The sequence below is a fragment of the Ananas comosus genome, linkage group 8, assembly GCF_001540865.1.
Source record: "Ananas comosus cultivar F153 linkage group 8, ASM154086v1, whole genome shotgun sequence".
NCBI classification, from domain to species: domain Eukaryota; kingdom Viridiplantae; phylum Streptophyta; class Magnoliopsida; order Poales; family Bromeliaceae; genus Ananas; species Ananas comosus.
Window position 1 is genome coordinate 12,796,510 of NC_033628.1, and position 22,564 is coordinate 12,819,073.

Consider the following 22,564-nt stretch of genomic DNA (forward strand, 5'->3'; position numbering starts at 1 on the left):
TTGATAAATATGTTAAATATTATAGAGTTGAGTTGCAGTACGTTTCTTGCTTTTGTTACTGTGGTTAATTACTTTTTAAACTCTTTGCTGGCTTTGTGTCATATTTGACATCTATTTAAGGGTGCGTACTACTGTGTTTGGTTTATCCGCTATGTAATCTAGTCGTTAATGTAGTATTACAAATCGAGCAGAATTACACGAAAATATTAACGGGAGGGGGTCGTGTATCTTGTATTACTGAAAACTAATAATACTACATATTATGTAAAATAATAATTTTACCATCCAACAACCCCAAACCCAATTAACAGCATTGTTTTCATCTCTCTCTCTCTCTCACACGAACACCTATCATCTTCTATTGCGTCGTCCTCCCACATCACAATCTCCTTCCCTCCATTCGCCATTTCAGCATACATTTTTAATCACTTCTTCATTATGTATAATGATATATTTTTATTTATTATTTTATGGGTTGAAATAAATTTTTTGCAACGTTAATTTTTTTTATGTTTGATCTTTTTATTTTATTACTTATTAATATAATTAATTTACTAGTGCAAATTATATTTTAGTAAAAAATAATATTCAAATGACCACAACAAGAGTAATTTTGTAAAAAACTATATTTTTATGTTAGGATTATTAAATTTTATAGATTGAACTAAACGTAATAATGCTATAAATACTGCAATCCAGTATTATATTATTGCATTAAACCAAACGCACTAATGAAGCATCAGTAGTAATTTCACGCCGAAATTCAAAATATCTGGATATATCGAGATACTCTGTAATATTACATAACTCGAACCAAACGCGCCCTAAGTATAATTAGGCCTTAAATTAGCTGATTTTCAACTAAATAATTGGACAATAAATAAGACCTATAAGTTAGCATAGGTTCTTAGTGGTGTTAATTAATTATTGTGATTATGTAATAAACCACCAAAACGGGAATCTCGTTTGTTATTTAATACATTAGTTAGCCTACAAATAATAATAATAATAATAATAATAATAATAATGACAATGACACGTAGGACCACAAGTTCCTTGCCATGGAAAAGCTTCGGTGAAACCAATGGGCTCATGGAGCGAATCCCGGAATTTAAAGTGCCGTGGTAATGTCATATGGGCACCCAAAAACATCCCCATCTCTCTACCCCACCATCACTTTCCTTTGGAAAAATAGAAGAGAAACATACATTACGTAAGCGACTCGATTTTACATCCAATCCATTTAAGAGCCTCTTTTCACGCACTAACTAGTATGATTACACAATTTTTTAATCCAAAATATTCAAAAGAAATATACCAGCTTTATGGATGTACATGTACATAACGAGTTGAGCTAGAATACTATCGATAGCAAATCGATATTTTTGTCACCTATTTATTTTCGATGATGGAGCCTCCAAATTGATGATCGGCACCGTTGAACATGATCTATACCATTTGAAGTATTTAGAAATCAAATTTCATACATTTTTTATATTGTTCTCTTATCCATCGAGTGGACACAAAAATGAACGGCTGAAAATGAATATTCTTAAAAAAATGATGATAGGAGTCTTGTAATCAAGATCAAGAGTATAGATTTTGCTTTAAATAGTCTAAAGAATTTTCTAACAAAAATTTAATTGATTTGGATATCTTTACGCCGTTAAACGAGAAACGCCTCATATCGACCATTAAAATTACAAAATTTGAAACCCTTTAATTATTAGGCAAATGATGTCGAAAAGATTTGAAATTTGATTTCTAAACAATTCAAGTGGTATAAATCATGTTCAACGGTGCCGATCGTCAATTTGGAGGCTCTATCATCGAAAACAAATGGATGGCAAAAGTGCCAGTTTGCTATCGATAGTATTCTAGCTCAACTCTGTACATAATAAATATGTTTATTTGATTATTTCCATATTCTCTTGTAAATGAAGACATTAGAAGGAATAGCTCTCCAGTCCCATACTATCTAATGATTTTATATATCGATTAGAAGTCGTTCAGTTTAAAAATTTAAGGTCCGAAATTTAAATCCTATAATTTAAACCAATTTATTATTTCTTTGTTTGTCATTTTACATAAAACCATTCTCACAAGTAAAAACATAAACAATTGTAAACATGCTAAAACTAATTATACCGACGGTCCCTGTCGCAAGTTGTAAGGAGTTGGTGGTTGGTACCCGAGGTTTCCAAATTCGAATTCTAGTTGATTCATATTTCCAGCTAAATTTATTTATAAAAAGAAATAAACGGAGGGGTAGCATGCTATTTATCTCTCTTTCAAAAAAAAAACCATGCTAAAACTTATAAATTTTAAATATCCATTTTCATGATGAAGTAAATAATATATTTTTGGGATAATTGCCACAAATTTTTGGATAGCCAACATCTTTACCCATACTCGCCCGCGGGTGGGCAGGTGGGAATGCGGGTTACCCGCAATTTTTTTTTTCTCTTATATTTTTTAAATATAAATACATACATATAAGTTTTAAAAATAAAACATAATTCATTATTTAAAATATCATAGCATACAATAAAAATATTTAAAGTCTTAAAACAAAAAAATTTCGTAATATAAAAGACGCGATAAGAAATTAGGATTAGAATTTTTAGAATGGATAAAAACAAATATATATATATATATATATATATATATATACATTTTAATTAAGAAAATATATTTTTTAATTAAAAAATATATGTGCGGGTACCCGTAGGTACCCGCGGGTTATCCAAAATACCCACAGCTTAATGGGTACCCATCCGTCTTACCCATAATTTTTTGGGTTTGAAACGCTGGTACTCATACCCGCAAATTTGCGGGTAACCCGCGGGCACCCGCAGGTATAGGTCGAGATTGCCAGGTCTAACTTTATCTAATAGCGTTAGGCTTAGTTTGGTATTGAGGTCTATCTAACACTATTAGATAAAATGGAGTTGAGGAAAAAGCATATAGGGATATGCTTCTCCGTTCTTCGGTGGAAACGCAGAAAATATATCGTAACCGACCTCAATACCAAACTAAGCCTTAAATCTATTTTTATCTAATAGCGTTAGGCTTAGTTTAATATTGAGGTCTATCGAACACTATTAAATAAAATGAAGTTGAGGAAAAAATATATAGGGATATGCTTCTGTGTTTTTCGGTGGAAACGCAGAAAATATATCGTAACCGACCTCAATACCAAACTAAGCCTTAAATGTCGAGCAAAGTTAAAAAAAATTAATACACCTTTTTTGTTCTTAAAGGCAAATAAGAAAAATTGGTGATGACAGAGAGTATATTTGAAAAGACAAAAAATCAAAATATATTTTTTGCCCCCAACCTAAGGGCAAATAAGAAAAATTGATGATGATGAAAAGATATATTTGAAAGAATAAAATAATAATTTTATAGAGATAACAAGCTGTTGTTAATAGTTCACTAATAGAATTTAACTCTAGAAGTATAATGGAAATAATTTGTAACGTAAAAAAGAAAAAAATTAGTATTAATCTTTTAAGAGAGATAAATCAAAACATCGAAAAACTTTCAGAAGTATATAAACAATTGCCACTATATTTTTTATTAGTTATCAAGTATGGCACAAAATATGCATGTAGGCATCTGGTGCAGGAAAAATTCTAAAATGCAACGGGTATATTGGTGACGTGGCGTAATAAACCAATCAAATGTTTCATTTTAAGAGTATATGTTCATCATGATTGTAAAAAAAATATTTTTATTGTACTTTTGTTTGAAAAGTAGGAATGTTATTGACTTGTTATTTGATGATGTGGTGCAAGTGTGATGGTGTAGAATTCTTCCTGGTGCAGGCAATAGTTTCTCCATTCTAATCTCTTTCTCTTTATAAATCCACCTTTTGTTTCCCAGTCCATTTCCTCCACAAGCAAAACACCCCCACACACACACTCTCTCCCTCTTTCTCCAAATACACATCACAACATCACAAACCAAAAGAGCAACAAAAGAGAAAACTCTCTTTAATTAGTTTCCATGGAGTCTTCTTCTTCCTTTTCNCTTTGTTCTTCTTATTAGGGTTTAGGGTTTACGTTGCATGATGCGTAATTGATAGTACGATGCAAGAACGTGATGTTTTTGATTAATAATATGAGGATTGAGGACGTCTTCTTTTGTAATCTGTGTTCTTCTTAGTAGGGTTTTGATTTGATTCAGATGAGTGGCCACTGTCACTGTTGCTTTGCCTTCGTTTGCTGGTGTTGAGGGATTTGATTAATTTTGCCGGTTTTCTTTTTATTTGTTCGATTTTAATCGACTGGTGCAGCTTTCTACTGAATCTTTATCTGAGTTTGTATTTGTAAAATGTCGCGACAAAGTCCTATTGGCTTTTCTTGAGATCGGGCCTTGGTTACTTATCTCTGATCATCAGGTGGGTTTCTCTTGTGCTGTTACTGTTAATTTTGTTGTTAGCCAAGGAATCAGTTACATTCTTCGTATACCTCTTTATATTTGAGTTGATTTGTGCATAGTGTACGTGGATTCAGGAAAATCTTGATCAAGATTTCTATTAGGCCCTGATTTTAAGTTTAAATGAGATATCAGCTGATATTGTTAGTTAATGGCTACTGGTTGACCTGCCAAGTTAGATTGATTTGACTATTGAAAAGAAAAAAAAGAAAAGGCTAGCCAGCATGCTTACCTGCTCTAGATAATGATCGGAGGTGGTAAGAACGTATTAGAGGCTCACGATGGTTGGTTTAATTGTTTTTGGTGCAAAAGTTGTTTCGTAGTTTGGAGGGAAGGACGCATTTATAGGTTTCTAGTTAATTACTTTGCTTAATCATTTAGACTGTTTGCCTTTTCTGTTCCGTGAGCTCGTTTTGTTCTTTAGTAATATTATGCTTTCGATGTTGGCCTGCTGATTTTTTGTTGCCCTACATGTTGTACAGGTGATGTAGAGTTAACGAACATGCAGTTGAGGCCAGAGGCACTTAATGCCTTGAAGTTGCCCATTAAAGTTAAGGCAGGATTTCTCGGGTCAGTGAAGCTTAAGGTTCGTCGTACCTAACTTAATGAAGTAACGTTGGTGGTACACTCATCAATTCTATCATCTTGTGAAATTGTGCTAGAAAGGTAGCAGCTGAACATTTTACTATTAAATGTAATATCATCGGTGATGGCCTGCATTGTTCCTCTTTCAGGTTCCCTGGAGCAGATTAGGTCAGGAGCCTGTTCTAGTTTATCTTGATCGTATTTTTGTTTTAGCTGAAACTGCAACCCAAGTCGAGGGATGTAGTGAAGATGCTATACAAGAGGCTAAGAAGATTAGAGTGAGGGTGAGTAGCTGGGATAATGTATCTCTTTCTATTTACCTTATGCTTTAAGTTTGTCGACTAACTTTTTTTTTTCTTTTTTTGGTTTGCTTTCATCAAAAAGGAATTGGAAACAAAGCTACTAGAGAGTCAGCAGCAGCTGAAATCTGAAATGGTGCGAAGAAAGATGCAACTATGATATGTTGAATTAAATTTCTATTCAAACAATATGATATTTCTGTACCTGAGTTGTTAATATATCAATTTTGATAAATTCAAACTTCAAAGTTCAAGCAGTATGATTTTCTACATAATATATTCTAATATGAGTTGGTGAATCTATCTATTTTGATGTGGAAATTTTTTTTTTCATTGTTGAAGAGCTCATCATGGCTTGGATCATTTATTAACACAATAATCGGAAATCTGAAGCTGTCGATCACTAATATCCATATAAGATATGAAGATACAGAGAGGTACTCTTATTTCTCCTTGTTAAAGTTGATTTTCAAGTAGATGGATACATAGTGACTTGTTTTTTGTAGCAATCTTGGCCACCCATTTGCAGCTGGTTTGACACTTGGAAAGCTTTCGGCAGTAACAGTTGATGATTTTGGAAAGGAAACATTTGCAACAGGGGGAGCTTTAGACCGAATCAGGAAGGTATATATTTCATTGCTTCTTTTCTTGGGTTCATTTTTTTCTCTTTTTTAGTTATGGAGTATGCTCCCCAAATTCTGGTAATTAATTTGGTCCCAGAACTTTTTATTGATATTACATCCTTGTAAAGTTTTGCTCTCTTTGGTGGTATGATATGCATGATTTGATTTTCTTAAGTTATGCTAGTCTTTTTGCCTGGTGTAGCATTGAAAAGTTGTCTTGAAGATAAATGATTGAACCTTCGATAGCTTACTCTTAAATGTTTTGCAGTCTGTGGAACTTGTGCGTCTTGCTTTATATTTTGATTCTGATAGCAGTCCATGGACTGTGGACAAACACTGGGAGGATTTGCTTCCTTCAGAGTGGAGCCAGGTACTTGTCTCTTGGGTAAAACTTTCATCAGAACATGTATTCAAAACTGATTCAGGTTTTCTTTGTGGTGGTTTATGTAATACGTGCTTCAGATTTTTGAACTTCCAAAAGAGGATGGTACATGTTTGAGTTCTCCTTCAAAAGAACACTGTTACGAACATTGTTACATCCTACAACCAGTGACAGGCAACGGAAAGTACACAAAGTTGCGGCTAGATGAATCCAAAAATACGGGACAGGCACTGCAGAAAGCAGCAGTTGATTTGGATGATGTTACGTTATCTTTATCCAAGGTTCTTCTCCCTTGTGCTATCCTTAATTTCTATTTCTTTGAGGAACTTGAATTTACTAATATTGCCTTGCAAATGAAGGATGGGTACAGGGATATATTGAAGATGGCGGATAACTTTTCTGCATTTAATCAACGTCTGAAGTATGCTCATTATCGTCCATCTGTACCAATAAAGTCCGATCCAAGAGCTTGGTGGAAGTATGCGTACAAAGTGGTAATTGATGAATTGAAGAAGGCGAGGTATGTAAATTTGTGAGATTATTCAACTTTTTTTCTCTATATTCTGTCTCTCTATGATGGGCCATTAAATTCTATCCATATTTTCTTAATGATATACTTTATACATGATCTAGTGGGAAGCTATCATGGGAACAAGTGTTAAAACATGCAACGCTTCGTAAGAAGTACGTATCTCTATATGCATCTCTCCTGAAATCTGACGTCAACCGTCAGGTGGTGGATGACAATAAGGAGATTGAGAATCTTGATCGTCAGCTTGATATTGAAGTTATTCTACAATGGAGGTAATGTGGAGTCCAGTACTTCAGTAAATGTACCTTTGTATGCCCTAGAGCTATGTGTAGCCAATAAGTTCATCCTCTTAGAGATGACGGTGAAGCAAAGCATATGAACATTTTCTTGTGTTTCCTTCAACCGTTCTTTGCTTGCTGAGAAGTGCATTTCCGATGCAATTTCTTAACTAGTTTGGAGGGGCAATAAACTAGACTTAAGCTAGCTTGTTATGATTTAACATGCCTTTTTTTGCACATGTTGGCCATCTCATGGATCTTTTTTGAGGTCTATACATGAAGAAATAGATATTTCTACCTGTTTTCATGTGCACATATTTGAGAGAAGTGCTTACATATGACACTTCCCAGCAGTGAAGATCGAAATTCCAATTAGTCCATTTTTGGCTTATACAACCATCAATTTTGTCTTACTTCTTTACCTGTTATTTTAGCCATCTTTTATATGTTTCTGAATGTTTAGAGGGACATCTGAAACTTGAAGTTTCCATATGACTCTAAGATTAGGTTTCCCATAGTTGGTGACTGGAGCCTTTTGCTTTTTATGTGACTTTGGGCTTTTTCAGTTTGTAATTTTTATGATATCTTAGTGCCTTCTTCTTTTGCACAGGATGTTAGCACACAAGTTTGTAGAGCAGTCACTACAATCTGATGTAAATACTAACAAGCAAAATGTTAGGCGCTCTTGGTGGTCATTTGGACGGTTTATACTCTTCACCTTCAACTATTCAGTTGTTTATGTTTGATTGCACAAAAATTGTTTTGCTAGTTTTTGTTGAATTATGTACATTTTTAAGTTAGATTTCTTTTCCTCAGGACTGGGCCTGCCAAGGATGAAACTGACTTCAAGGGTTTCACTGAAGAAGATTGGGAACGACTTAATAAGATCATTGGCTACAAGGAAAACTCTGATGAATACCTATTGAGTGTCCAAGATAAGGAGTTACTTCAATTTTCTTTAGAAGTACATATGAAACATAACGCATCTAAGCTCATTATTGAGGGTCAGGAGTGCCTTGCTGACTTATCCTGCGAAGGGTTTTTATGTAACATGAGAACTTATGCTGAGACCAAAATATTTGACTTGAAGTTGGGTTCGTACCGCTTGTCTTCCCCGTATGGTCTTCTTGCTGAGGTTTGATTCTTACGTGCGTACAATTGCTGTTCCATCAAAATTCCAATTTCCGAGGAATCTATAGCAAGCTTTTACACCTTTTTTTAATTGTCTTCAATTGCCAGAGTGCCACTGCTGCTGACTCTTTTGTTGGTATCTTTTCGTACAAGCCTTTCGATGCTCCAGTAGATTGGAGTTTAGCCGCTAAAGCTTCTCCATGTTATGTGACTGTAAGTTATTCTATCCTACAACAGGTTTTATAGGGGTGTTAACCTGTGTTAATGATCCTGTATTAATTCTGTGAATGTTTCAACAGTATCTGAAGGAATCGATTGATCAAATTGTTGCTTTTTTCAAAAGCAGCTCTGCTATTAGTCAAAATCTAGCTTTGGAGACTGCAGCTGCTTTGCAGGTATTTACATTATTAGATCAAGCTTTAGATTAAGGTTTTTTGTATTAATTGTTGACCAATTTCTTTGCCATCTAAAGATGACAATCGATGGAGTCAAGCGCACTGCGCAAGAGCAAGTGACGAGGGCATTAAGGGAAAAGTCGAGGTTTGTCTAGCATGTGGTGTTGCAGCTCATTCATATGATCCTTCCTGTATTACTTTAATGTTGTTGTGTTTATCTCATCTAATTTGGTGTCGATTACAGTGTAGCTCCACGAAAATTGATGAAAGGAATTTACACACCAAAGATCAAAACGAAACAATCTTAGCACTTTATCTCAAAATAAAAAAGCTTTCTACAACTACTTCTTGCCTTTGCCCATGCAGTGACTGTTAATTTATATGCCTTGGCTATACGATGTAACTTACGAGTTCCAAACTCTCTTAGTTCTTTTGATTTTTAATTTATTGAAACCTCGTATGTATGCACTATCCAGTGACTGTTAGCTCACTTGTTAGGCATATGTGTTTCTATATTCGTACTTGACTATGTTAACTTGTGACTTTGCTGGAAGGTTCTTTATGCTTGTGCCTGATTTTATATATTTGGTTTGTTATTATGGCAATTACAAATAGATGAGCAACTTTTTGTAGGTTTACTCTGGACCTTGATATAGCTGCTCCCAAGATTACCATACCCACCAAATTTTGCCCAGATGATGTGCACGAAACGAGGCTTTTGCTTGACTTAGGAAATTTAATGCTCCGAACACAGGTAGGTTATTTTACAAACTGCTGCTATTTCTGCAGCAAAATGTTTGATATCTGGTTCTGATTTTCTTCATACATTCAGGATTTGTGGGACTCTGAACATTCGCAGGAGAAAGATATGTATTTGCAGTTTAATTTGGTACTGAGTGATGTATCAGCATTTCTGGTCGATGGTGATTACCATTGGAGCGAATCACATGTCCAGATGATTTCTAATCAATCACGCAATAGCTTTTTTTTACCAGTTATCGATAAGTGTGGGATTGTCGTAAAACTACAGCAGGTTGCCATCACATGCTGTTACTTTTTTCTCCCTGCACCCTATAAAGTAAGCTTGACTCTTTCTTCCATCTTTTTCAGATTCAATTGGAAAACCCTTTCTATCCATCAACAAGGGTTGCCATACGGCTGCCTTCGCTGGGATTTCATTTCTCTCCTGCTCGCTACCACCGATTAATGCAAGTTGTAAAGGTCTTTCAGGTCGAAGATAGCACTAGTCAGGATACGGTGAACTTATGGAATCAGGCTGATTTTAAAGGATGGTTGTCTGTTCTCACGTGGAAGGTTTGGTTTCGTTTATCTGTTAAAGTTATACATGATAAGGTGTTATATGCGTAGTATATGATATACCTAGGTGACAACCGCCAGCTGCACTTGAAAATTTTCATGTCAACAGTTGTCTTCTCGGCTTTCTTTTTCTTTAAATAGGAAATGGGGTGGACACTTTTAAAATTTGGCTGTACCTATCAACTGAATGCTGTGAGAACGTTTACAATATATATGAACAAAATTGCAGTACTCTGGGTTCGACCACAGACGGAAAAGCTTTAATAATTAGCTTTCTTTTATTTGCAAAATTTGTTTGCCATGTGGTGATAGCATACACAATAAGTAGCAAGGCTTAAGCTGTTTCCTTAGGTTGTCGCTCAGTGGGGCCATACTGGGTGGAAATGGAAATGTTGAACTGCAATAGTTTGACACAATTTTGATTTTGGACTACTGCTTTTTGACCAGCATGGTCTTGCTATCTTGTTGTGAATCTGCAATTTTAGATGTATGCATGTGTTTTATTTAGATCATGAATCTTGGGAGAGAAACGCAGGATAAAAAAAGTACTATACTTGTTTGTACGGGAAGCATCAGATGACGGAATACGTCATTTGTGCATCTTGTCATAAACTGAAGTTGAATATTGAATTTCTTAGCAGTAAGCATAAATAAAGTTGAAGCAGTCCATCTGGATATTATATGGTCTATATGTGAAGTATTATCCATTTTCTTTGGTCTCTTCTCACTTTCTGAATTCAATTTTATGCCTTTGGTTAGATTATTTATCTCTATGTTGGATTTTGTTTCCTCTTTCTGTTTTAATATAATAAAAAATAGTAGTTTCAAAGATTGTAGGCCATAAATATATGAGTCCTCCACGTCTCTATTCTTTTTTTCGAAATGTTTAATTTCTAAGTAGAGACACAGTTGCAACTTGATGGTTGGTGTGGATTGAAATATGAAATGAGAACGAGGTTCAAATGCATGAACGTAATGCACAGGTGTAGGCAATATTTTTTCATCTAACAGGAAATGGGATAAAGGTCTAAAGTGAAACACTTAAAATTTCAGGGTGCCCAATGTCAATTTGAGGGCCAAAGTGATCGATGACTAAAAGTTTGAGGAAGTGTTTTAGTTTGTCCTTTTCAGAAAACTACAATTATGATTCGTTCTTTGAGGAGAAAACTACAATTATGATTCGTTCTTTGAGGCATTCTTGTACAATTAATTCTTTAGGTCTAATTTTAACCAAACTCCAAAAGTGCAAATTGACAAAGAAATTAAGTTTGGATTTGCCTCATTGAATATCATTTCGGCTTTTTTTGGGATCTAGCCAATCTTGAAACCTGAAGAGTGTACCTAAAGATCATTTGTGTTTTCTTAGTCTCACATGTTTGTTTAACACTTTCTCCCAGGGTGTAGGAAACAGGGAAGCTGTTTGGCAACGCAGATACCTTTATCTTGTAGGGCCATATCTATATGTACTGGACAATCCTACATCTACAACATACAAACACTATCTCAGGTTATTTAAGTTTCTTATTTGTATTTCCCCCCCCTTTAATCTACTGTTCTGTTCTCCAAATAAAATTATTTGAATTGTTATTCTCAAATAGGGTTACCTAATCTTGCAGTTCTTGTCGGTGCGTCAGGTTTTATCATGTAGTGATAAGTGATATCATTTTATTTTTGCTAACATCGGAGGAAAGACTATCACAGTTCTTGTGGTCAATGGAAGGTGTTTTGAATCCTTGTGCATTATTGATGTGCTCACTGTTATCATTTATCTCCCTGATTTTGCACAGTTCGGAGCTCTTATACATGTGAATATACATCTAAAGCGTGTTTCAACTTTCAAGAGTCATGTGTTTGTTGCCCTTTACAAGCCTATTATTATGCCTTAAATTCAATTCCTCGTTGTTCTTTAATGAAATTGTGATCGGATGCAGTTTAGCGAATGTTATCATGTGAGAATCTCCATTATCAAAGTTTAAGTTACATGTTAACATAGGAGAGCCCATACTTATGTTTTGCTTGCAGACCTGTTGAAATCTTACCTTCATTATCATTTTCGGCACCGATATTATTGCACACTGTCAGATTTTTTTGATACATAATTAATTGCAAGACTCAGGATTTGGCATTATATTTGCTGAGGCCTTAGGGTAAGAAATGGCATGCATATTATGTGGTGCTTGCTGTGAATAGTTCTCTTGTACCGAAGGGAATGTCATAACATATCCCTGTTGTGTGATTTAATGTGGTCTACTTGTATTTCTGGTGACCTAAACTAATTGGTTCTATTGTAATATCTTTTTATGTTTTTATGCTCGTTATTCCACTTATTAGCTTCTTGAGAAATCTTGGCGACTTCTTTTCTTTTCCCCTCGCAAAATATTTTAGCATAAGAATCAGAAATGAATGGAAAACATGCTATCTGGCATTTCCTTCCAATTTATCCTGCACCAAATCTTCAAACGGCGTCTTAAAATATCTGCCTTTTGTTTCTGTTCTTGAATCTTGATTTTTTAATGTTTTAGTTATTTTTATTGGCAGTTTGCGAGGGAAGCAAGTTCATCAAGTCCCTGCTGAACTCACAGGTGGTCTGCAAAATATCCTGGCGTTGCTTGACTCTGGACAGTATAATCCCAAGGAATGTTCAAGTTTTTTATATTTTCAACCTAAGTTGCCTTTTGGAGACTAAACAATTGGCAGTATTAGCTCCTTTTACCATTTGTTTTCTTATTAATGCAGGTACTGGAAGATGGAAGTGCATTGATTTTACTATGTGATAATGATGAAATACGGAAAACATGGTACAATCGCCTACAAGGAGCTATATATCGTGCATCGGTACTTCTCTAATAATACCTAGTAACATTTGATTTATGTCAATTTGTTTTCTCTTTTCTTTTGTGCCACTGCTTCACAGCTATATCCATTGTTCATTCTTACATTTAATTAGTTCCTTTTTCCAAAGATTCCTTATATATCTTGATGAATTTGCAATATAACACAAAAATAACGGCTTTTGTGTTAGTGAATTCATACTGATAATAGACATGGAAAATTATCATATATAGATTAATAGGCCAGCTTCTTCTGATTGCAATTTTTCTCATGTTCTAGCTTCTAAATTTGCTTCCCATCCATTTCATATTATTTTAGCAGAACTGTGAGCAAATATATTTCCCTATATATCGTTGATTCCTTACTCCTGGATCTTAGTACTGATATCCATGAGGTATTAATTTGTCATGTGGATGTTTGCTTGTTTAATTTTGCTGCTGTAGTTGTGAAATGAGTTGTTGCTGATGCAGGGATCTGCTGCTGTATCCAGTCTTTCCGAAATCTCTTCTCCAACAGATAATTCAGAGGACAAGTCCTTCAAAGAAAGAACTGTGTTGGATGTTGTCAACATGGAAAAATTGTTTTTAGTTGGTGCTCTTGATGAACTGAAAATTCGTTTTAGCTGTAGCTATCAAGTAGGTGTAAGTATTGTTAGTAACTTCTCCATGAAAACTTCGTAACTTCATCTTTGAGTTATAATCCATTGACGCTTGTTTAATTTTCTAGAGCAATCAAACCTTCAAGAAGATGCTGCTTAGCAAAGAGAGTAGTTTGTTTGAGTTTCGAGCAGTTGGTGGCCAGGTATCAAAAGTTTATTGACTAAGTCCTATTGTTTCTAGTCTTCGTTATCACTCATTTCGTTGACATAATAAAACAGGTAGAACTTTCAATGAAGGCGAGTGATATTTTTATTGGAACTATTCTTAGATCACTGGAAATTGAAGACCAATACTGCTATAATGGAACAGTCACGCCCCGATACCTGGCAAGATCATTTATTGACAGTACGGAAGCTACCACCTTGCATAACACATCATCCCCCATTACCAGTGAGCAAAATAGTTATAATGCCAATACACTAAAGAAAACTGATAGTGAAGAGAGCTTTTTTGAAGCATCGGATGATTTTTATGACCCTGCTGAAAATCCTGTTCAACACCAGAGTAGTACATCAGAGTTTTTCAGTGCTCAGGGCTCTTTGCCTCCACGGATGCTTTCCTTGAAGCCTCCTAGTTTTAGTAGAGTCCCTGGATTAATACCAGATGTGGAACATCAAAACAGAAGCTTGAAGGTGGAGACAGATGATACTTTGCATAGTTTTGTGAAAGCTCAGATTGTGATATATGATCAGAATTCTCCCCAGTATAACAATTTAGACACCAGAGTAAGAAGTCATTTTCCAATGTATGGATGTGTTCAATTTTTTCTATCATATATTACTGTAATGTTGATTGTTTTTATCAGGTAATTGTTACCCTTGCTACGTTGACATTCTTTTGTCATCGACCAACTATTCTTGCAATCATCGAGTTTTCCAATGCTATCAACTTTGTTGATGAGAAGGATGCTGATAAATCTATGAAGGAACCATCTGATTCTGGAACAAGTGATGGGCAAGTCGAAGAGCCCAATTCAGCAGTCACACAAAATCTGGCTATTAAAGGGCCGGCTATTAAAGGGTTGCTTGGTAAAGGGAAAAGCAGAGTAATATTTCATCTCACACTGAATATGGCTAAGGCTCAAATTTTGTTAATGATTGAGAATGGGGAGTCACTTGCCACTCTATCACAAAATAACCTTCAGACTGATATAAAGGTTTGTTGTCGTCTTCTATAGTATCACATTTACTTTTGTCTTAATTCTTCATGCTTATTCATCTGTCTTGTGCTGTTTAAGGTGTTCCCATCTTCATTCAGTATAAAAGCTGCACTTGGAAACCTGAAAATTAGTGATGACAGTCTTCCGAGCGATCACCCATACTTTTGGGTTTGCGATATGCGGAATCCAGGTGGTAGTTCCTTCGTGGAGGTACAATTTGGAAAGTGCTATCTAGCTATCCGTTTTGCTATTAAACTAATTAGAGTGATAACTTGCTTTTTTTTTAAAAAAATTGCTATTAGACTAATTAGAGTGAGATAACTTAATTGCTTTTTTTTTTTTTCAAAAAAATTGCTTTTCTAATTTCTTTTGATATCTGTCTTAGTGGCTTGCAGTTTGGAGTACAAACTTTGGTGTTGCTAAAATTTTCATTAGTATTGCCTGCGTTTAAACTTTAAAGGAAATTTTACAATGTGTGATTATTTTAAATACATTATTATCCAACAGTGGCAGTGTAACGAAGGAAAGAGTAATATGACCTGCAATTATGTGTACTTCAGATTGTGTGCATGCTTTTTCCGTAGAGTTATTCTGTTGGTTAGTTGATTAGATTATTATCCAAGCAAATATGGAAAGATAAGTGATATGGCCTGCACTTCTGCAGATTGATTTCAGTTCATTCAGTGTGGATGATGATGACTATTGTGGTTATGACTATGGTCTGATAGGACAGCTTTCAGAAGTACGGATTGTCTATTTGAACCGTTTCGTGGAAGAGGTAAGATTTTTATAATATTCTCTTTTCTACTAGAAGTCATGTTTTAAAAAGATATGGCCTGTTATTTTATGCAGATTGTCAGTTACTTTATGGGCCTTGTGCCTAGAAATGCAGAGAGTGTTGTCAAGCTGAAAGATCAGGTAACTAACTCGGAGATGTGGGTTAGTAACACTGATATTGAAGGATCACCTGCTCTTAAACTGGATCTTTCTCTTAGTAGGCCAGTAATTCTTATGCCCCGGAGAACAGACAGTCTAGAGTAAGTTTACAGACTAATCACTAGTTATTTTTATATAAATATAGGGTAAGTGCGATATGGACATTGAGTGTTAATTTATGATAGATTTCGAATTGCAGCTACTTGGAGCTTGATGTACTGCACATAACTGTAGAAAATACATTTCAATGGCTTGGTGGGAGTAAGAATGATATGAATGCTGTCCACCTTGAAATAATGACAATCAAGGTAAATTTGATTACTGCCGTTTGCTGCTAGTTATGTGTTTTATTTTTTCATGTATTTAGATTCAAGACTAGATAGGCTGTGGTATTTTAGCTAAACCATTCTGTCTTAGCATTCGTTATTGGCATTCATTGCATTTATCCTACAGTAGAAAGTCTACAATATGCTTTGATTTCCCAAGGTCATGAGTTATGTTTGGATTGCACTTTATTTTGGATAATTCTTCAAGCACTAAGATTTCTTTATTATTTTATGGAAAAATTTCAAATACCACCCTTGTGGTTTCGCACTTTCTCACCTGTGGTTTAAAGTGTATCAATTTAGTGCCTTGTGGTTTCATTTTTCTCTTTTTATTATCAATTTCACTAATTTTTTTTCCTTAAATTAGTGACAAAGTTAAAACTAAAGGGTACTAAAGTGAATATTCCATAAACCTAGGTGGGTATCTGAAGGTTTTTTGTATATAATTTAACGAAATATTAATGAAGAAGCTGACGAAAAGAGTAAATGAAACCACAGAGCACTAAATTGATACACTTTAAACCACATGGTACTAAAGTGAGAAAGTGCGAAACCACAGGGATGGTGTTTGAAGTTTACCCTTATTTTATTGCTTTAGTTATTTTAGCTTTAGTTCATTTTGGAAAGATATATGAAGTATCTCTAATACTATAGCAAATTGTCTAAAACTAAGGGTTATTCACTTATTTGATATCTTTTCTGTTTTTTTTCATTTTCTAAACATGAATTCTAGGTGATTGGATGTGTTAGCGGATTGACTTCTTTTTTCTTCTTATTGTTGTTTTGCTTGTAATGCATCTGGCCAGATGCAGCACTTGTGGACGTAATAAACTTTTAGCTCTCTGGCTTCAAATCGGTTTGAACACTGATGCAGAACTAAACATTAATAGCTATGCAGAATTAAACATTAATAGCTTGCAACTAGGGTAATTGGTACCAACTTGTTGATGAGAAGAATAGATAGGCCACAAATAGAATAGTTGAACTTCTGAGTTTATTAATTCTGAAGTCATGATGAGACACATTAATGCTGAACAAAAGCAAATAAGTAATAAATTGACTAGCTGTGAGCCCAGAGGAATATTTTGAAGTTGTTTCTAGTGCAATTAATGTGTATGATGCTCATAAATCATTCAAAATATTGCATCAGCCCAAAAACAGCAGTATTAACACCTGGCGGCAGATCCATAGAAGAAAGAGCAGTAGTAGCAAGGAGTTGTGCAGGGAAAGATGAGGGGGATAGAGAGGGACAAAGAAAGAGAGGACGAGGAGAAGAGATGCCCAAAGCTGCCGGCGTGTTAAGTAAGAGGATAGTTTCTGTCAAAAATATTATCAGCCCCAAAAGACCCAGTTATGTAGGAAACTAGTGATTGCATGAGTATTACCCAGTTAGACCCAATAAGAAAACCCATTAATAGGAAATAAGGTAGCTGCTTAAAAACTCCAAATGAAGGTCAGCTGTAGTCTGTAGAAGGGAGCCGAACTTAATTGGCCCAACTAAGCAATAAAGCCCAACAAGGTGAACTAGCTGGGTACTAAGGTTGAACTCAATTTGGAAAAAGATCAATAAAGACATAAAACCTTGGAGAAGACCAATCTGCACGAAATTACCTGATCTTCGTCGGGCCGGGCATACATCATGGTACCAAATAAAACAAACATCTACAATCAAAATCAATCCGAAATTTCTAGTTGATGAGCCAAAATTAAACTAAAAGTAAAATAACTAATATGAAGAGTCAGCACTTTACAACATCAGACACAGTAGATATTACTATTGGCCATTCTTCAATTCAAACACTCTTTTTTCTCAACCTCTACCAGTTACAAATCTGAGATGCTGGTGCTGCATGGATATATGTGTTTTCAGACATACATCTGGAATCTGTTAGTTATTGAGTAACATAAAGGAAGCTACTGGCTGCGAGTTTTGAGTTTCTCTATAAATAACGCTTCCGCTGAATAAAGTACTTAAAGGTTGTTTTTTTTTACCACGTTATAACCCTATCTCATACAATGTAGGTTAAGGATATCAACTTGACTGTTGGCATTGGTGCTGTCTCTGGTGAGAGTATCATTCAAGATGTCAAAGGATTCTCTTTTATTGTACACCGATCACTGCGTGATTTGCTGCATCAAGTGCCGTCAATTCAGTTGTCTGTTAAGGTAAGATATGCTGTTCTTTGAAGGCATCTTGTTGGCAATGCAGCTTCATCACAATCGTTACGTTTCTCTTGGTAATATTGCCTACCAAGTTCCAGTTATTAGGCTAGTAACAATTTTGTGTTTATTTTCACCCATCGATTTCTAGCTTGAAGCCCTAAAAGCAGCTCTATCCAATCGGGAGTATGAAATTATAACTGAATGTGCATTATCCAACTTCTCTGAGACGCCACATGTTGTGCCTACTCTGGATAAAGAAGCTGGAACTTCCACAGATGGTGTTACTGGAGTTCCATCTTCTGTTTCTTCAGATACTGCTGTCTCTGACCTTCATGTTTCAGAAACATGGATAACAACGAAGATATCTGTTGCCATAGACCTTGTTGAGCTTTCTCTGCATTCAGGGCTTACTAGAGATTCATCTCTAGCTACAGTGCAGGTACTTATTTTCTCTGATGGTTACGTTTCATGACCCGGAAATGGTCTAAACCCTTTTTCAAGCTCCAAGTTTGATGAGGAGTCCCCTTAATTTCTTTTAAGAAATATCTATGATTTTCCATTTTAAGATTTCTCTATTTCTTAGGCTGTTTCAAGTGGATTTGAGAAAGGCAAAGCCATCAGTGAGATTCTCAAATATCCATATATTTTAATCTATTTCTGAACTCTTTGAGTTCGGAAACTATACATTCTAATTGGATGTTATATCATGGTGTACTCCATAGGGTAAGTTGTTGAATACAACATTTGTTGCAGGCAAGTGGAGCATGGCTTCTGTACAAATCTAATACACGGGAAGAGGGGTTTCTTTTTGCAACTCTTAAAGGTTTTTCCGTCTTTGATGACCGTGAAGGAACCAAAGAACAGTTCAGGCTTGCAATAGGAAAGTCTGCCACAATCAGAGACACATCATCTCGTGATGATTGTGACAGCTATATTGGAGCATTAATTAGTTCAAAGGAAGGAGAGACTCAAAAGGAACTTGATCATGAGCCAACTCCTTCAATGCTTATTCTTGATGCCACATTTAGGAAGTCTTCAACAAATGTATCTATATGTTTTCAAAGGCCAAGGTTTCTTGTGGCTCTTGACTTTTTGCTGGCTATTGCAGAGTTTTTTGTTCCATCTGTCCGCAGCATGCTATTAAGTGATGACGATAAAGACACTTCTCATATGGTTTCCGCGATAGTATTTGATGATCAGATTTATTCTCCAGCTTCTTCGATATTTTCCATCTCGCCTCAAAAGCCTCTGATTGTTGACGATGAAAGGTTTGATCATTTCATATATGATGGGAAGGGTGGTAAACTATATTTGGAGGATAGAGATGGTAAAATCCTACGTAGGCCTACCCATGAAACCATTATTTATGTGGCGAATGGCAAGAGACTGCAATTCAAGAATGTCACCATAGTGGTATCAATCTGCTTGAAAACTAGTATTTTGTCTTTTTTTTTTTTTTTGTCCCCCTTGTCTTCCTATGTTTGCATCTAAGGAACTATGATATGCTGCAGAATGGAGAGTATTTGGATTCTTGTATATCTCTTGGGATAGATAGCAGCTATTCTACTTCAGAAGATGACAATGTTTACCTAGCAAGAGAAAATAATGGTGTACGATCGAATTCTGACGAGGAAAAGGAAATGAGCAATGTTGCCCCAAAAGTGGATGATCATGGATCAACAGAGTTTATGATGGAGTTGCAGGTAGTTTTCTCACATGTTTTCTTTATTTGTTTCCCATTTCATTGTGCATTTTAGCATTTTCTAGATTATACTTGCAGGTTATTTTTCTTGTAGAAATGGAAAGAGAAAGGGTTGGTTATATATTGTTTTATGTAAAAATGTATAAATTCATGGATAATTTAGTTAGAACTTAAACAACTACGACAATGACTCTGATATACCATTCTTTCAGAGATTATAATTTTGGAGCTAAGTAAACAATGCAGGCATGTGTTCTAGTTATATGATGCAGTAAATTAGCAAATCTAGAAATTATGGAAGGATATTGACATGTCTGGAGGCATTGTCTGAAGTACAAGACTTCTATGATATTAACTAGCTTGTCTTTTTCTGTGCTTTCAAATTATAAAGATAAATTTCTTTTGGTCACTGTGGCACACTTAAATATGGCATTTTATTGACATGTCATCTTTTGCTCTTTTCTTTCTACTACTATATGGTTCACTCACAAAGTTTATTTTCAGAAAGGGAATATGCACTAGTAAAGCTATATTTGGTTGGCTGGTTGGCCATGGCGGAACCTTTTACTTTTTTCTTTTCTTTTCTTTTTTGCATATTTAGAATTTGAAAATTCTTGTCTGCAGTAACATGGGCTAATTTTATTTCTTTAGGATGCATTTGACCTAACTGGTATATTAAGCTTTCCTCTACAACTACTTCTTGCACAGGCTATTGGACCAGAACTAACATTTTACAGCACGTCAAAGAATGTCGGTGGACCATTTACACTATCACCGAAAGTCATGCATGCTCAGTTGGATGTTTTTTGTAGGTAAGGTACTTATCTTTTGTGATTCATATGATTATTTTCTTACAGTTTTTATCTAATGTAAGTTTTTCTAGTGTTGAAGTTTCTTTTCCAAGGCATTTAGCTTATGTGATGTTTATTGTACAGATCTCTTCCTCGTTAACTGTAAAGTTTCTATAAATTATATTTAGGCCCTTCTGTGATACATTGAGTTACTGCAGTATTGGCCTTTCCTTGGTGTTTTATTACAGCATTGCATGTATCTCACCACTGATGTTTGGATTGCCAGTGAAAGTAACAAATGACTTGCATAAAATAATAATGCCACTGAAAGAAGAAAATTCACTGCAATCTCTATAAGTAGGGGTGATTCGCAGTTTGGTTCTAAACCGAAAACCAGACCAAACCGAAAGCAAATAAGACAATTTGGTTTGGTTTATATGGTTTCCGGCTCGGTTCGGTTTTGAAAATAACTAAACTTCAGTTTTCGGTTTCGGTTCGGTTTTAACACTTCTCATAACCGAGCCAAAAACCAAATAGTAATATTACTACCACTTTCTATCTAAATCATATATTTGAAATTCTATATTTATGATCAAATCTTGATCTCATATCAACGCACTTTTTAAAATTTTATGTTTATGATCAATTTTTTTGTGTAACTTTCGTAATGATTCGGTTTTGATTTTTAAATTATAAATTAATTTATAAAAAAATAGAAGTTTTAAAAGCTACTTGCTAAACCGAACTAAATGAATTAATTCGGTTTGGTTTGGATTGGTTCTGTTAATAAATCGTTTTGGCTCGGTTCTAGTTTCAAACCGAAAAGTTCGGTTCGGTTTGAGAAGTCCCTAGAAACTGAACCAAACTGAATCGAGTACACCCGTCTATAATAGGACGCAGAGGATGTCAGGTTTTGTTCCCTCCACATTTTCAACTCTAGGACGAAACTTCCACTCCTATATTTATTATGACATCCGATTAATCCAAGACCGTGAAATTGAGATAGAATTTGTATCTGCTGTCTTGTTCTTTTTGCAGACTTGTACTGAAAGGTGACAGTTTGGAAATGAGTGGAAATCTACTCGGATTGAAGGTTGAAAGTAATGGCTTCAGGGTTTTAGAGCCTTTTGACACTGTTGTGAAATATTCAAATGTCTCTGGCAGAACAAATATGCATCTTATTGTTTCTCAAATATATATGAATTTCTCCTTCAGTATCCTGAGACTGTTCTTAGCTGTTGAGGAAGAGATTTTGGCATTTCTCAGAATTTCATCCAAGAAAGTATCAGTGATCTGCTCCCAGTTTGACAAAGTTGGTACAATGCAAAGTATGTCAGACATTTTTGCTGTGCTGTTGACTTTAACAGTTTTTTTGAGAAAATTTTGCTTTTTGGTGTAAGCTAGCTCTAGCTTTGTCTGACTCATAAGCTGGATTTTATTTCTTAGGCCATGGGAATGACCAAACATGTGCATTTTGGCGACCACGTGCACCATCTGGATTTGCCATTCTTGGAGACTGTTTGACACCACTGTATGTAAATTCTTCTTTTCCTATTGTTGTTACACAAAATCAATTTCTTTTGAGCTTCTAAAGATTGTTTCTTTCCATTTTAGGAATGAACCTCCCTCAAAGGGAGTTCTTGCTGTGAACACTAGTCTTGTTAGAGTCAAGAGGCCTGTGTCGTACAAACTAATTTGGCAGGCTAGTCATCTGAAAACTGAAAAAGGCCAGCATGAATGGATATGTATTCCAAATGGTGATAGAGGAGAAGAGAACGGTGGTTGCTCCATTTGGTTTCCTATAGCGCCAAGAGGCTATGTGGCAGTGGGCTGTGTTGTTTCAGCAGGAAGTGCAGAGCCACCTTTGTCCTCTGCATTGTGTATAATGGCTTCCTTGGTTTCTTCCTGTACTTTAAAGGACTGCATTGCTCTTCGGTCAAGCGAATCGTATACTTCTTACCACCTTATTGTTTTTCTTTTCTTCCAATTGTTGCATAAATTTGACTACTAT

At 35.3% G+C, this 22,564-nt stretch overlaps 1 protein-coding gene across 1 annotated transcript in view; it reads left to right on the forward strand.

Annotated features, from left to right (window-relative positions):
• LOC109714682 overlaps window positions 3,765-22,564 on the forward strand; it is a 29,865-nt gene continuing 11,065 nt past the window's right edge. The window contains exons 1-38 of the mRNA XM_020239377.1: window positions 3,765-3,830; window positions 4,301-4,405; window positions 4,922-5,029; window positions 5,178-5,312; window positions 5,413-5,463; window positions 5,670-5,764; window positions 5,834-5,951; window positions 6,219-6,320; window positions 6,413-6,613; window positions 6,692-6,852; window positions 6,966-7,136; window positions 7,753-7,845; window positions 7,959-8,277; window positions 8,382-8,486; window positions 8,573-8,668; window positions 8,746-8,813; window positions 9,302-9,422; window positions 9,501-9,701; window positions 9,779-9,982; window positions 11,383-11,492; window positions 12,524-12,620; window positions 12,722-12,820; window positions 13,288-13,452; window positions 13,544-13,618; window positions 13,695-14,201; window positions 14,282-14,632; window positions 14,714-14,845; window positions 15,300-15,413; window positions 15,488-15,672; window positions 15,771-15,879; window positions 17,920-18,063; window positions 18,209-18,499; window positions 18,814-19,473; window positions 19,572-19,763; window positions 20,471-20,574; window positions 21,592-21,881; window positions 22,000-22,084; window positions 22,168-22,500. Coding sequence (XP_020094966.1) covers window positions 3,765-3,830; window positions 4,301-4,405; window positions 4,922-5,029; window positions 5,178-5,312; window positions 5,413-5,463; window positions 5,670-5,764; window positions 5,834-5,951; window positions 6,219-6,320; window positions 6,413-6,613; window positions 6,692-6,852; window positions 6,966-7,136; window positions 7,753-7,845; window positions 7,959-8,277; window positions 8,382-8,486; window positions 8,573-8,668; window positions 8,746-8,813; window positions 9,302-9,422; window positions 9,501-9,701; window positions 9,779-9,982; window positions 11,383-11,492; window positions 12,524-12,620; window positions 12,722-12,820; window positions 13,288-13,452; window positions 13,544-13,618; window positions 13,695-14,201; window positions 14,282-14,632; window positions 14,714-14,845; window positions 15,300-15,413; window positions 15,488-15,672; window positions 15,771-15,879; window positions 17,920-18,063; window positions 18,209-18,499; window positions 18,814-19,473; window positions 19,572-19,763; window positions 20,471-20,574; window positions 21,592-21,881; window positions 22,000-22,084; window positions 22,168-22,500 — 6,563 coding nt within the window. The remainder of the gene's footprint in view (window positions 3,831-4,300; window positions 4,406-4,921; window positions 5,030-5,177; window positions 5,313-5,412; window positions 5,464-5,669; window positions 5,765-5,833; window positions 5,952-6,218; window positions 6,321-6,412; window positions 6,614-6,691; window positions 6,853-6,965; window positions 7,137-7,752; window positions 7,846-7,958; window positions 8,278-8,381; window positions 8,487-8,572; window positions 8,669-8,745; window positions 8,814-9,301; window positions 9,423-9,500; window positions 9,702-9,778; window positions 9,983-11,382; window positions 11,493-12,523; window positions 12,621-12,721; window positions 12,821-13,287; window positions 13,453-13,543; window positions 13,619-13,694; window positions 14,202-14,281; window positions 14,633-14,713; window positions 14,846-15,299; window positions 15,414-15,487; window positions 15,673-15,770; window positions 15,880-17,919; window positions 18,064-18,208; window positions 18,500-18,813; window positions 19,474-19,571; window positions 19,764-20,470; window positions 20,575-21,591; window positions 21,882-21,999; window positions 22,085-22,167; window positions 22,501-22,564) is intronic.